Source organism: Oncorhynchus nerka, linkage group LG3, assembly GCF_034236695.1.
Source record: "Oncorhynchus nerka isolate Pitt River linkage group LG3, Oner_Uvic_2.0, whole genome shotgun sequence".
Taxonomy (NCBI): Eukaryota; Metazoa; Chordata; class Actinopteri; order Salmoniformes; family Salmonidae; genus Oncorhynchus; species Oncorhynchus nerka.
In genome coordinates this window covers 83,548,897-83,563,418 of record NC_088398.1, presented here as the reverse complement: position 1 = coordinate 83,563,418, position 14,522 = coordinate 83,548,897, and the positions used below count along the sequence as shown (strand labels likewise).

At 41.6% G+C, this 14,522-nt stretch overlaps 1 protein-coding gene across 3 annotated transcripts in view; it reads left to right on the top strand.

Moving 5' to 3' along the window:
* Positions 1-14,522, top strand: part of LOC115124546 (dnaJ homolog subfamily B member 6-like) — a 75,837-nt gene that overhangs the window by 23,156 nt on the left and 38,159 nt on the right. For all 3 annotated transcript variants that reach the window (XM_065016229.1, XM_065016223.1, XM_065016216.1), the window contains exons 3-5: positions 8,920-9,029; positions 9,148-9,204; positions 13,684-13,800. In XM_065016229.1, the coding sequence (XP_064872301.1) occupies positions 8,920-9,029; positions 9,148-9,204; positions 13,684-13,800 (284 nt within the window). The remainder of the gene's footprint in view (positions 1-8,919; positions 9,030-9,147; positions 9,205-13,683; positions 13,801-14,522) is intronic.

Here is a 14,522-nt window from a genome sequence, read left to right as displayed (position 1 = left end):
TGAGGTTTATCTGTCTAGTTAGTTACAGGTTAAATAGTAGACTGGTGTGGTTTATCTGTCTAGTTACAGGTTAAATAGTAGACTGGTGAGGTTTATCTGTCTAGTTAGTTACATGTTAAATAGTAGACTGGTGTGGTTTATCTGTCTAGTTACAGGTTAAATAGTAGACTGGTGTGGTTTATCTGTCTAGTTACAGGTTAAATAGTAGACTGGTGGGGTTTATCTGTCTAGTTACAGGTTAAATAGTAGACTGGTGAGGTTTATCTGTCTAGTTAGTTACAGGTTAAATAGTAGACTGGTGAGGTTTATCTGTCTAGTTAGTTACAGGTTAAATAGTAGACTGGTGAGGTTTATCTGTCTAGTTAGTTACAGGTTAAATAGTAGACTGATGTGGTTTATCTGTCTAGTTACAGGTTAAATAGTAGACTGGTGAGGTTTATCTGTCTAGTTACAGGTTAAATAGTAGACTGGTGGGGTTTATCTGTCTAGTTACAGGTTAAATAGTAGACTGGTGAGGTTTATCTGTCTAGTTAGTTACAGGTTAAATAGTAGACTGGTGAGGCTTATCTGTCTAGTTACAGGTTAAATAGTAGACTGGTGTGGTTTATCTGTCTAGTTAGTTACAGGTTAAATAGTAGACTGGTGAGGTTTATCTGTCTAGTTAGTTACATGTTAAATAGTAGACTGGTGAGGTTTTCTCTCTAGTTACAGGTTAAATAGTAGACTGATGTGGTTTATCTGTCTAGTTAGTTACAGGTTAAATAGTAGACTGGTGAGGTTTATCTGTCTAGTTAGTTACAGGTTAAGTAGTAGACTGGTGTGGTTTATATGTCTAGTTAAGTTACAGGTTAAATAGTAGACTGGTGAGGTTTATCTGTATAGTTAGTTACAGGTTAAATAGTAGACTGGTGAGGTTTATCTGTCTAGTTACAGGTTAAATAGTAGACTGGTGTGGTTTATCTGTCTAGTTAGTTACAGGTTAAATAGTAGACTGGTGAGGTTTATCTGTCTAGTTACAGGTTAAATAGTAGACTGGTGTGGTTTATCTGTCTAGTTAGTTACAGGTTAAATAGTAGACTGGTGAGGTTTATCTGTCTAGTTACAGGTTAAATAGTAGACTGGTGAGGTTTATCTGTCTAGTCAGTTACAGGTTAAATAGTAGACTGGTGAGGTTTATCTGTCTAGTTAGTTACAGGTTAAATAGTAGACTGGTGAGGTTTATCTGTCTAGTTAGTTACAGGTTAAATAGTAGACTGGTGAGGTTTATCTGTCTAGTTAGTTACAGGTTAAATAGTAGACTGGTGAGGTTTATCTGTCTAGTTACAGGTTAAATAGTAGACTGGTGAGGTTTATCTGTGTAGTTAGTTACAGGTTAAATAGTAGACTGGTGTGGTTTATCTGTCTAGTTAGTTACAGGTTAAATAGTAGACTGGTGTGGTTTATCTGTCTAGTTACAGGTTAAATAGTAGACTGGTGAGGTTTATCTGTCTAGTTAGTTACAGGTTAAATAGTAGACTGGTGAGGTTTATCTGTCTAGTTAGTTACAGGTTAAATAGTAGACTGGTGAGGTTTATCTGTCTAGTTAGTTGCAGGTTAAAAGTAGACTGGTGAGGTTTATCTGTCTAGTTAGTTACAGGTTAAATAGTAGACTGGTGAGGTTTATCTGTCTAGTTAGTTACAGGTTAAATAGTAGACTGGTGTGGTTTATATGTCTAGTTAGTTACAGGTTAAATAGTAGACTGGTGAGGTTTATCTGTCTAGTTACAGGTTAAATAGTAGACTGGTGTGGTTTATCTGTCTAGTTACAGGTTAAATAGTAGACTGGTGTGGTTTATCTGTCTAGTTAGTTACAGGTTAAATAGTAGACTGGTGAGGTTTATCTGTCTAGTTACAGGTTAAATAGTAGACTGGTGTGGTTTATCTGTCTAGTTAGTTACAGGTTAAATAGTAGACTGGTGAGGTTTATCTGTCTAGTTACAGGTTAAATAGTAGACTGATGTGGTTTATCTGTCTAGTTAGTTACAGGTTAAATAGTAGACTGGTGAGGTTTATCTGTCTAGTTAGTTACAGGTTAAATAGTAGACTGGTGTGGTTTATATGTCTAGTTACAGGTTAAATAGTAGACTGGTGAGGTTTATCTGTATAGTTAGTTACAGGTTAAATAGTAGACTGGTGAGGTTTATCTGTCTAGTTACAGGTTAAATAGTAGACTGGTGTGGTTTATCTGTCTAGTTAGTTACAGGTTAAATAGTAGACTGGTGAGGTTTATCTGTCTAGTTAGTTACAGGTTAAATAGTAGACTGGTGAGGTTTCTCTCTCTAGTTACAGGTTAAATAGTAGACTGATGTGGTTTATCTGTCTAGTTAGTTACAGGTTAAATAGTAGACAGGTGAGGTTTATCTGTCTAGTTAGTTACAGGTTAAGTAGTAGACTGGTGTGGTTTATATGTCTAGTTAAGTTACAGGTTAAATAGTAGACTGGTGAGGTTTATCTGTCTAGTTACAGGTTAAATAGTAGACTGGTGTGGTTTATCTGTCTAGTTAGTTACAGGTTTATAGACTGTTTATCTGTATAGTTAGTTACAGGTTAAATAGTAGACTGGTGAGGTTTATCTGTCTAGTTACAGGTTAAATAGTAGACTGGTGTGGTTTATCTGTCTAGTTAGTTACAGGTTAAATAGTAGACTGGTGAGGTTTATCTGTCTAGTTACAGGTTAAATAGTAGACTGGTGAGGTTTATCTGTCTAGTTACAGGTTAAATAGTAGACTGGTGAGGTTTATCTGTCTAGTTACAGGTTAAATAGTAGACTGGTGTGGTTTATCTGTCTAGTTAGTTACAGGTTAAATAGTAGACTGGTGAGGTTTATCTGTCTAGTTACAGGTTAAATAGTAGACTGGTGTGGTTTATCTGTCTAGTTAGTTACAGGTTAAATAGTAGACTGGTGAGGTTTCTCTCTCTAGTTACAGGTTAAATAGTAGACTGATGTGGTTTATCTGTCTAGTTAGTTACAGGTTAAATAGTAGACTGGTGTGGTTTATCTGTCTAGTTAGTTACAGGTTAAATCGTATACTGGTGAGGTTTATCTGTCTAGTTAGTTACAGGTTAAATAGTTGACTGGTGAGGTTTATCTGTCTAGTTAGTTACAGGTTAAATAGTAGACTGGTGAGGTTTATCTGTCTAGTTAGTTACAGGTTAAATAGTAGACTGGTGAGGTTTATCTGTCTAGTTACAGGTTAAATAGTAGACTGTGTGGTTTATCTGTCTAGTTACAGGTTAAATAGTAGACTGGTGAGGTTTATCTGTCTAGTTAGTTACAGGTTAAATAGTAGACTGGTGAGGTTTATCTGTCTAGTTACAGGTTAAATAGTAGACTGGTGAGGTTTATCTGTCTAGTTAGTTACAGGTTAAATAGTAGACTGGTGTGGTTTATCTGTCTAGTTACAGGTTAAATAGTAGACTGGTGAGGTTTATCTGTCTAGTTAGTTACATGTTAAATAGTAGACTGGTGTGGTTTATCTGTCTAGTTACAGGTTAAATAGTAGACTGGTGTGGTTTATCTGTCTAGTTACAGGTTAAATAGTAGACTGGTGGGGTTTATCTGTCTAGTTACAGGTTAAATAGTAGACTGGTGAGGTTTATCTGTCTAGTTAGTTACAGGTTAAATAGTAGACTGGTGAGGTTTATCTGTCTAGTTAGTTACAGGTTAAATAGTAGACTGGTGAGGTTTATCTGTCTAGTTAGTTACAGGTTAAATAGTAGACTGATGTGGTTTATCTGTCTAGTTACAGGTTAAATAGTAGACTGGTGAGGTTTATCTGTCTAGTTACAGGTTAAATAGTAGACTGGTGGGGTTTATCTGTCTAGTTACAGGTTAAATAGTAGACTGGTGAGGTTTATCTGTCTAGTTAGTTACAGGTTAAATAGTAGACTGGTGAGGTTTATCTGTCTAGTTACAGGTTAAATAGTAGACTGTGTGGTTTATCTGTCTAGTTACAGGTTAAATAGTAGACTGGTGTGGTTTATCTGTCTAGTTACAGGTTAAATAGTAGACTGGTGAGGTTTATCTGTCTAGTTACAGGTTAAATAGTAGACTGGTGAGGTTTATCTGTCTAGTTACAGGTTAAATAGTAGACTGGGTGAGGTTTATCTGTCTAGTTACAGGTTAAATAGTAGACTGGTGTGGTTTATCTGTCTAGTTACAGGTTAAATAGTAGACTGGTGAGGTTTATCTGTCTAGTTACAGGTTAAATAGTAGACTGGTGAGGTTTATCTGTCTAGTTAGTTACAGGTTAAATAGTAGACTGGTGAGGTGTATCTGTCTAGTTAGTTACAGGTTAAATAGTAGACTGGTGAGGTTTATCTGTCTAGTTAGTTACAGGTTAAATAGTAGACTGATGTGGTTTATCTGTCTAGTTACAGGTTAAATAGTAGACTGGTGAGGTTTATCTGTCTAGTTACAGGTTAAATAGTAGACTGGTGAGGTTTATCTGTCTAGTTAGTTACAGGTTAAATAGTAGACTGGTGAGGTTTATCTGTCTAGTTACAGGTTAAATAGTAGACTGGTGTGGTTTATCTGTCTAGTTACAGGTTAAATAGTAGACTGGTGAGGTTTATCTGTCTAGTTAGTTACAGGTTAAATAGTAGACTGGTGAGGTTTATCTGTCTAGTTACAGGTTAAATAGTAGACTGGTGAGGTTTATCTGTCTAGTTAGTTACAGGTTAAATAGTAGACTGGTGTGGTTTATCTGTCTAGTTACAGGTTAAATAGTAGACTGGTGAGGTTTATCTGTCTAGTTAGTTACATGTTAAATAGTAGACTGGTGTGGTTTATCTGTCTAGTTACAGGTTAAATAGTAGACTGGTGTGGTTTATCTGTCTAGTTACAGGTTAAATAGTAGACTGGTGGGGTTTATCTGTCTAGTTACAGGTTAAATAGTAGACTGGTGAGGTTTATCTGTCTAGTTAGTTACAGGTTAAATAGTAGACTGGTGAGGTTTATCTGTCTAGTTAGTTACAGGTTAAATAGTAGACTGGTGAGGTTTATCTGTCTAGTTAGTTACAGGTTAAATAGTAGACTGATGTGGTTTATCTGTCTAGTTACAGGTTAAATAGTAGACTGGTGAGGTTTATCTGTCTAGTTACAGGTTAAATAGTAGACTGGTGGGGTTTATCTGTCTAGTTACAGGTTAAATAGTAGACTGGTGAGGTTTATCTGTCTAGTTAGTTACAGGTTAAATAGTAGACTGGTGAGGTTTATCTGTCTAGTTACAGGTTAAATAGTAGACTGGTGTGGTTTATCTGTCTAGTTACAGGTTAAATAGTAGACTGGTGTGGTTTATCTGTCTAGTTACAGGTTAAATAGTAGACTGGTGAGGTTTATCTGTCTAGTTACAGGTTAAATAGTAGACTGGTGAGGTTTATCTGTCTAGTTACAGGTTAAATAGTAGACTGGTGAGGTTTATCTGTCTAGTTACAGGTTAAATAGTAGACTGGTGTGGTTTATCTGTCTAGTTACAGGTTAAATAGTAGACTGGTGAGGTTTATCTGTCTAGTTACAGGTTAAATAGTAGACTGGTGAGGTTTATCTGTCTAGTTAGTTACAGGTTAAATAGTAGACTGGTGAGGTGTATCTGTCTAGTTAGTTACAGGTTAAATAGTAGACTGGTGAGGTTTATCTGTCTAGTTAGTTACAGGTTAAATAGTAGACTGATGTGGTTTATCTGTCTAGTTACAGGTTAAATAGTAGACTGGTGAGGTTTATCTGTCTAGTTACAGGTTAAATAGTAGACTGGTGAGGTTTATCTGTCTAGTTAGTTACAGGTTAAATAGTAGACTGGTGAGGTTTATCTGTCTAGTTACAGGTTAAATAGTAGACTGGTGAGGTTTATCTGTCTAGTTAGTTACAGGTTAAATAGTAGACTGGTGTGGTTTATCTGTCTAGTTACAGGTTAAATAGTAGACTGGTGAGGTTTATCTGTCTAGTTACAGGTTAAATAGTAGACTGGTGAGGTTTATCTGTCTAGTTACAGGTTAAATAGTAAACTGGTGAGGTTTATCTGTCTAGTTACAGGTTAAATAGTAGACTGGTGAGGTTTATCTGTCTAGTTAGTTACAGGTTAAATAGTAGACTGGTGAGGTTTATCTGTCTAGTTACAGGTTAAATAGTAGACTGGTGTGGTTTATCTGTCTAGTTACAGGTTAAATAGTAGACTGGTGAGGTTTATCTGTATATCCTTACGGTAGCTATTGATAACTCAACCATACTGACTGATAGAGTTACTGGACAGACACAGAAACCTTTTTAAACATGAATTACTCCTTTGTATCCCAATTTATACCCTATTCCCTACACATTGCACTACTTTAGACCAGAGCCCTATGGTACCCTATTCCCTATATTGTGCACTACTTTAGACCAGAGCCCTATGGCACCCTACAGAGTACCTATGGCACCCTATTCCGTACATAGTGCCCTACTTTAGACCAGAGCCCTATGGCACCCTATTCCCTATATTGTGCACTACATTATTCCAGAGCCCTATGGCACCCTATTCCCTATATAGTGCACTACTTTTGACCAACGCAGACAGGGAAGTGCACAAGTGCATGTAGGGAATAGTATGCCATTTGGGATGCACTCTCCGTTTCATGACTCAGCACCGTTTAAATAAGGATGATTCATCCCCATCTGTCTCTCTCTCTCTCTCTCTCTCTCTCTCTCTCTCTCTCTCCCTCTCTCTCTCCCTGTCTCTCTCTCTCTCTCTCTCTCAATTCAATTCAATTTTCAATTCAAGGGCTTTATTGGCATGGGAAACATGTGTTAACATTGCCAAAGCAAGTGAGGTAGACAACATACAAAGTGAATATATAAAGTGAAAAACAACAAAAATTAACAGTAAACATTACACATCTCTCTCACTCTCTCTCTCACTCTCTCTCTGTCTCTCTCTCTCTCTCTCTGTCTCTCTCTCTCTCTCTCTCTCTCTCTCTCTCTCTCTCTCTGTCTCTCTCTCTCTCTCTCTCTCTCTCTCTCTCTCTGTCTCTCTCTCTCTTTGCCACCTGGACGGGCATTGAGTTACCAACGATCCTCTCTTTCTTTAAGCTCAATGCTCAGATTTTGTCTCCTGCATCAGATGTTGTGTCCTGTCAGTCTTCTGCATACAGTGGGGAAACAAAGTATTTAGTCAGCCACCAACTGTGCAAGTTGTCCCACTTAAAAAGACGAGAGGCCTGTAATTTTCATCATAGGTACACTTCAACTACGACAGACAAAATGAGAAAAAAAAATCCAGAAAATCACATTATTTGGTCACCTACAAACAAGCAAGATTTCTGGCTCTCACAGACCTGTAACTTCTTCTTTAAGAGGCTCCTCTGTCCTCCACTCGTTACCTGTATTAATGGCACCTGTTTGAACTTGTTATCAGTATAAAAGACACCTGTCCACAACCTCAAACAGTCACACTCCAAACTCCAACTATGGCCAAGACCAAAGAGCTGTCAAAGGACACCAGAAACAAAATTGTAGACCTGCACCAGGCTGGGAAGACTGAATCTGCAATAGGTAAGCAGCTTGGTTTGAAGAAATCAACTGTGGGAGCAATTATTAGAAAATGGAAGACATACAAGACCACTGATAATCTCCCTCGATCTGGGGCTCCACGCAAGATCTCACCCCGTGGGGTTAAAATGATCACAAGAACGGTGAGCAAAAATCCCAGAACCACACAGGGGGACCTAGTGAATGACCTGCAGAGAGCTGGGACCAAAGTAACAAAGCCTACCATCAGTAACACACTACGCCGCCAGGGACTCAAATCCTGCAGTGCCAGACGTGTCCCCCTGCTTAAGCCAGTACATGTCCAGGCCCGTCTGAAGTTTGCTACAGAGCATTTGGATGATCCAGAAGAAGATTGGGAGAATGTCATATGGTCAGATGAAACCAAAATATAACTTTTTGGTAAAAACTCAACTCATCGTGTTTGGAGGACAAAGAATGCTGAGTTGCATCAAAAAACACCACCACCTACTGTGAAGCATGGGGGTGGAAACATCATGCTTTGGGGCTGTTTTTCTGCAAAGGGACCAGGACGACTGATCCGTGTAAAGGAAAGAATGAATGGGGCCATGTATCGTGAGATTTTGAGTGAAAACCTCCTTCCATCAGCAAGGGCATTGAAGATGAAACGTGGCTGGGTCTTTCAGCATGACAATGATCCCAACACACCGCCCGGGCAACGAACGCAGTGGCTTCGTAAAAGCATTTCAAGGTCCTGGAGTGGCCTAGCCAGTCTCCAGATCTCAACCCCATAGAAAATCTTTGGAGGGGAGTTGAAAGTCCGTGTTTCCAGCAACAGCCCCAAAACATCACTGCTCTAGAGGAGATCTGCATGGAGGAATGGACCAAAATACCAGCAACAGTGTGTGAAAACCGAGTGAAGACTTACAGAAAACGTTTGACCTCTGTTATTGCCAACAAAGGGTATATAACAAAGTATTGAGAAACTTTTGTTATTGACTAAATACTTATTTTCCACCATAATTTGCAAATAAATTCATTAAAAATCCTACAATGTGATTTTCTGGATTTTTTTCTAATTTTGTCTGTCATAGTTGAAGTGTACCTATGATGAAAATTACAGGCCTCTCTCATCTTTTTAAGTGGGAGAACTTGCACAATTGGTGGCTGACTAAATACTTTTTTGCCCCACTGTATGTTTCCTATAGTCTTCTATAGTCTTTTAGGCTTGTCCTCTGTTTTGCTGTCCCCTCCAAAAGGGAATAGTTTTGTCTTCAAACATTGCTCTCAATATAAGACTCTGTTTTAATACATGTCAAGGCCCCTTTATAGGCCAACAATGTAGCTCTTGAAAATGGTTACTTGTGGTATTGAATATGTCACTGTGTTTGTGTGTTCAGGTACAGGAAACAGGCTCTGCGATGGCATCCGGACAAGAACCCAGACAACAAGGAGGAGGCAGAGAGGAAGTTTAAGGAGCTGGCTGAGGCCTATGAAGTTCTGTCAGACCGTAAGACCAACCTCAACCTGGTTTAAACCTATAATTAACCTCATTATTACCCCTTTCTCCACTGTTCTGTGGACTTCGTGTTTAACAACAGTGAGAATACGTCTCCTTCTCTTTACAGGGAGAAAACGAGAGGCGTATGATACTTATGGCAAAGAGCGAATTCCCAACAACACAGGTGAAGGAATCTTCTCTGTTCTATCTCTTGCGATTCTGTTACTAAAACACGTGGGATACGCCTTAGGACGAGTCACAAGCTCCAAGTATGCAATCACACAGCGTCTGTTGGAGACAGACAGGTCAAGTGTCGAATGAGGTTAGCCCCTCTCCTCCGTAAAGGGAGCCACTCGTTCGCCAACTGGTCATTCTCGCCTGTCTTCCTTGCGGAAGTGACTGCGTTCACTAAAAAAACTCCCCTTAGCACGACTAGATTCCTGTCTTCCCACTCAAATCAAATCAAATCAAATTTATTTATATAGCCCTTCGTACATCAGCTGATATCTCAAAGTGCTGTACAGAAACCCAGCCTAAAACCCCAAACAGCAAACAATGCAGGTGTAAAAGCAACTTACCCATTATCAGAGGAACCATGAGGTTAACTCTGCTGAATGTAGGACCTTGAGGTTAACTCTGCTGAATGTAGGACCGTGAGGTTAACTCTGCTGAATGTAGGACCGTGAGGTTAACTCTGCTGAATGTAGGACCGTGAGGTTAACTCTGCTGAATGTAGGACCGTGAGGTTAACTCTGCTGAATGTAGGACCGTGAGGTTAACTCTGCTGAATGTAGGACTGTGAGGTTAACTCTGCTGAGTGTAGGACCGTGAGGTTAACTCTGCTGAATGTAGGACCGTGAGGTTAACTCTGCTGAATGTAGGACCGTGAGGTTAACTCTGCTGAATGTAGGACCGTGAGGTTAACTCTGCTGAATGTAGGACCGTGAGGTTAACTCTGCTGAATGTAGGACCGTGAGGTTAACTCTGCTGAATGTAGGACCGTGAGGTTAACTCTGCCGAATGTAGGACAGTGAGGTTAACTCTGCTGAATGTAGGACCGTGAGGTTAACTCTGCCGAATGTAGGACCTTGAGGTTAACTCTGCTGAATGTAGGACCGTGAGGTTAACTCTGCTGAATGTAGGACCGTGAGGTTAACTCTGCTGAGTGTAGGACCGTGAGGTTAACTCTGCTGAATGTAGGACCTTGAGGTTAACTCTGCTGAATGTAGGACCTTGAGGTTAACTCTGCTGAATGTAGGACCTTGAGGTTAACTCTGCTGAATGTAGGACCTTGAGGTTAACTCTGCTGAATGTAGGACCTTGAGGTTAACTCTGCTGAATGTAGGACCTTGAGGTTAACTCTGCTGAATGTAGGACCGTGAGGTTAACTCTGCTGAATGTAGGACCATGAGGTTAACACTGCTGAATGTAGGACCTTGAAGTTAACTCTGCTGAATGTAGGACCTTGAGGTTAACTCTGCTGAATGTAGGACCTTGAGGTTAACGCCGCTGAATGTAGGACCATGAGGTTAACTCTGCTGAATGTAGGACCGTGAGGTTAACTCTGCTGAATGTAGGACCGTGAGGTTAACTCTGCTGAATGTAGGACCTTGAGGTTAACTCTGCTGAATGTAGGACTGTGAGGTTAACTCTGCTGAATGTAGGACCGTGAGGTTAACTCTGCTGAATGTAGGACCTTGAGGTTAACACTGCTGAATGTAGGACCATGAGGTTAACTCTGCTGAATGTAGGACCGTGAGGTTAACTCTGCTGAATTTAGGACCGTGAGGTTAACTCTGCTGAATGTAGGACCTTGAGGTTAACACTGCTGAATGTAGGACCTTGAGGTTAACACTGCTGAATGTCAGTCTCAGTTTAGCTAACGCCACATGGCTAGCTATTGAGCCTTGGTTAGCCCTTGCCGCAAAGACTTTAGCTAACTTGGCTAGCTAGCTGCAAGGCTAGCTAACCACACAAAGGGCTCAACTTGCCCAACCTCTCGGACAAGGAAAAGGCTATCACGGCTAACAAACTGTTTGGGCCTTCTGACGCTACCATGCGACAAAAGTTTGAAGGTGAAGCCTCAAACTTCTTCTCACCCTGTAGACCTAGGTACCGTGGCAACTTTGTCTACCCCTCCACAAAGCAAGGAGGGGGCAACTTCTATACTTCTGAAACCCCTCGTTCAGCACCTCATCTCTATGCATCTGCTCACAGGGAAGACTCACTCAATCCCCCCCTCGCCCGTGCCCCAGCTCGTCCCTCAGTCGCCACCAATCACTGTCCCCAAATACCAATCTTTCAACCGCCGACAGACACAAACAATAAGTATCTGTCGCATCCATGCGGCTTACCAAGAGCACAGACCCAAAAAATACAAAATAACGGGGTAACTTTTCTCCAACGCCACCAGAAGGGCACCCCTGGCACCCCCGGCGAGTGAGAGTCATTAGACTATTTAGAGTCTTGAAGCGCATGTCCATCGCTGGGTCTTGTCCACAGTCACAGAGGGATGTAGTTCACTGCTATGAAACCACCCGTTTTCAACAGAGTTTTCATTTGAACAGCGATTGGCGACTCGGCTCGCATACTAGAGCAGGAAAAAAAAACAGTTGATTAAGCGAAGGGGCTATCACAGCATTACCATTAACGGTAGAGAGCCAGAGCCGTATGCTTACTTTCAACGTGCTCTCTCACTCTATTCATCAAGGCGACTGGTTCAGTTCAGTAAACCTGCAAGAATGCTTATTTTAACGGGAGGTTTCTCAGGTTTGCCTTTTAAGCTGTTCCCTTCAGGCTAGCACCAACTCCCTGTTTGTTCAGCAAGTGTGTGGAGACGGCACTACCGCCCCTGAGAACCAAGAGTCTCCGCCTACATAGTCAATTACCTGCGTTGGTCCCCTACACAGCAGCAAGCGCTTTGAGGCACGTCTTTCCTCGTAACCACAGAGTTCAAGACAAACCAGACCTGGCGTTAAGCTGGATTCTCTCTCTTATTGGGCTTGCCCTGTTCTGCAAGGGGGGGCGCTCCGTCATGCTCACAATGTGTCTCCGAGTGCTGGGGTTGATGGTTTCCACCGTGTCAGTAGTGTCCACAGGGACTATTGAGAAGGAGAGGCTTTCAGCGTTGGGTTTACTGCCCTTCGCCTGTGTCCAACACCAACGGCTGTGCAACTGTCAGCTAGTGGTGACCGAGGACGGTCTCTCAGCTCTCCGTCACTGGAGGAGCCCCTCCATCTTCATTTCAGGCACTTCCCCTGTCATCCCCTGTCATCCCCCCCGTCATCCCCTGTCATCCCCCCCGTCATCCCCTGTCATCCCCCCCGTCATCCGCTGTCATCCCCCCGTCATCCGCTGTCATCCCCGTCATCCCCTGTCACCCCCGTCATCCCCTGTCATCTCCCCTGTCATCCCCTGTCATCCCCCGTCATCCCCTGTCATCCCCCCCGTCATCCCCTGTCATCCCCCCCGTCATCCCCTGTCATCCGCTCTTCACCTCCTGTCATTGAGGAAAGTACGAGTGAGATGTACGAGTCCTACTTATGGTATGTTAAATTGACTGTAGTATAGGTATGTGATCAGTTGTTATATTGAGAAGTGTCAAATAAATGCATCTACGCACTTATAAGTGGATATGCAGGCTCTATTCTTTTTTAAATCTAGGTATCTTTATTCATGTAGTTTACTCATCTCTGTTTCCTATGACAGTGTGAGAAGTAGTAACACAACCTGTCCAGTAGATGGCGACGTGCCTGTTCAAATCACAGAAAGGCCAAATTATGGCATCTGGATCAGAATGATCCTATCTGATTATTTTCTGAAAAAATAACAAATAAATTAAAAAGTCTCAAAAAAACAGCCAGATCGGATCTGATTGTACTATAGCAAAACAGAGGATTACAGAACCCGGATATTTATAAACCCAGATTTAAAATGTCTACATTTTTTAGCCCATAATGTCTAGCTACCATAGATCTCTTCGCACTTGGACTGGGCGCGTTATCACACCCTTGCAATTACAATTGTTTCGCCTTAGAGCTTATGCTTTCAACCCGCCTCCATTTAATTCTTCAAAAGAAGGGCGTTTCCACTGTTTATGTCCAGCATCTACTTGGATAGAACGTGTATGGCACAAGAGTGACCAAGACTTTGTGTCTTGGGAGACCTCCTGCAATTAATTGCACCTTCATACCGTCCTCAGTGTTCGGAGCCTCGGAAGGCTGTTAGAACGGTTTCGGGGAGACCAGGTCTGCGTCACGGGAATTGGCCATACACCATAATAAGGTACACGTGGTTCTGTGAGATGTGTGACCACTTTTTCCCGTAAAAAGGAAGAGTGGTACGTTCGTGACCAATCGGCAGGCATTGTGGCTCTTTTTGTTTATGGAGGAGAGCTGTTCACCTCATTCGCCACTCGACCTGTCTGTCTCCAACAGACGCTTTGTGATTGGATACTTTGAGCTTGTGACCCTGCCCTAAGACGTATCCCATAAGTGACATCTCACTGTATTCTCATAGAACCAGGGGTTTACGCATGTCAAGTTTTATAGAGTTGTCTACAATTACATAATCTATTCTGTTCTGTTTTTGATCAACAATGTTGGTAGTGTCCATATGAATCAATCAAAATGTATCCCTTCTCTCCCTCCCTCCCTCCCACCAGGCTCCAGTAGCCATCCCACTCCAGAAGACTTCCCAGGGTTCACCTTTACATTCCGGAGTCCAGAGGAAGTGTTTCAGGAATTCTTTGGAGGCCAGGATCCTTTTGCAAATTTCTTCGGTGGGTCTGACCAATATCCTACGGTCCTTCAACAATATCCTACGGTCCTTCAACAATATCCTACGGTCCTTCAACAATATCCTACGGTCCTTCAACAATATCCTACGTCTTTAGGTGTTCCTTAGTCGAGGCTAAATCTGACTGGGAAACCAGTCCGTAGGGGAATCGCAGAAGTTCACACAAGGCGGAACGCTACCTGCTTCTGCTATGTTTCATAGTCTCTCTGTTATCACTGTCCTCATAGTCTCTCTGTTATCACTGTCCTCAGTATCTCTGTTATCACTGTCCTCATAGTCTCTCTGTTATCTCTGTCCTCAGTGTCTCTCTGTTATCTCTGTCCTCACAGTCTCTCTGTTATCTCAGTCCTCAGTGTCTCTCTGTTATCTCTGTCCTCATAGTCTCTGTTATCTCTGTCCTCATAGTCTCTCTGTTATCTCTGTCCTCACTGTCTCTCTGTTATCTCTGTCCTCATAGTCTCTCTGTTATCTCTGTCCTCAGTGTCTCTCTGTTATCTCTGTCCTCATAGTCTCTCTGTTATCTCTGTCCTCACTGTCTCTCTGTTATCTCTGTCCTCATAGTCTCTCTGTTATCTCTGTCCTCAGTGTCTCTCTGTTATCCCTGTCCTCATAGTCTCTCTGTTATCTATGTCCTCATAGTCTCTCTGTTATCTCTGTCCTCAGTGTCTCTCTGTTATCTCTGTCCTCAGTGTCTCTCTGTTATCT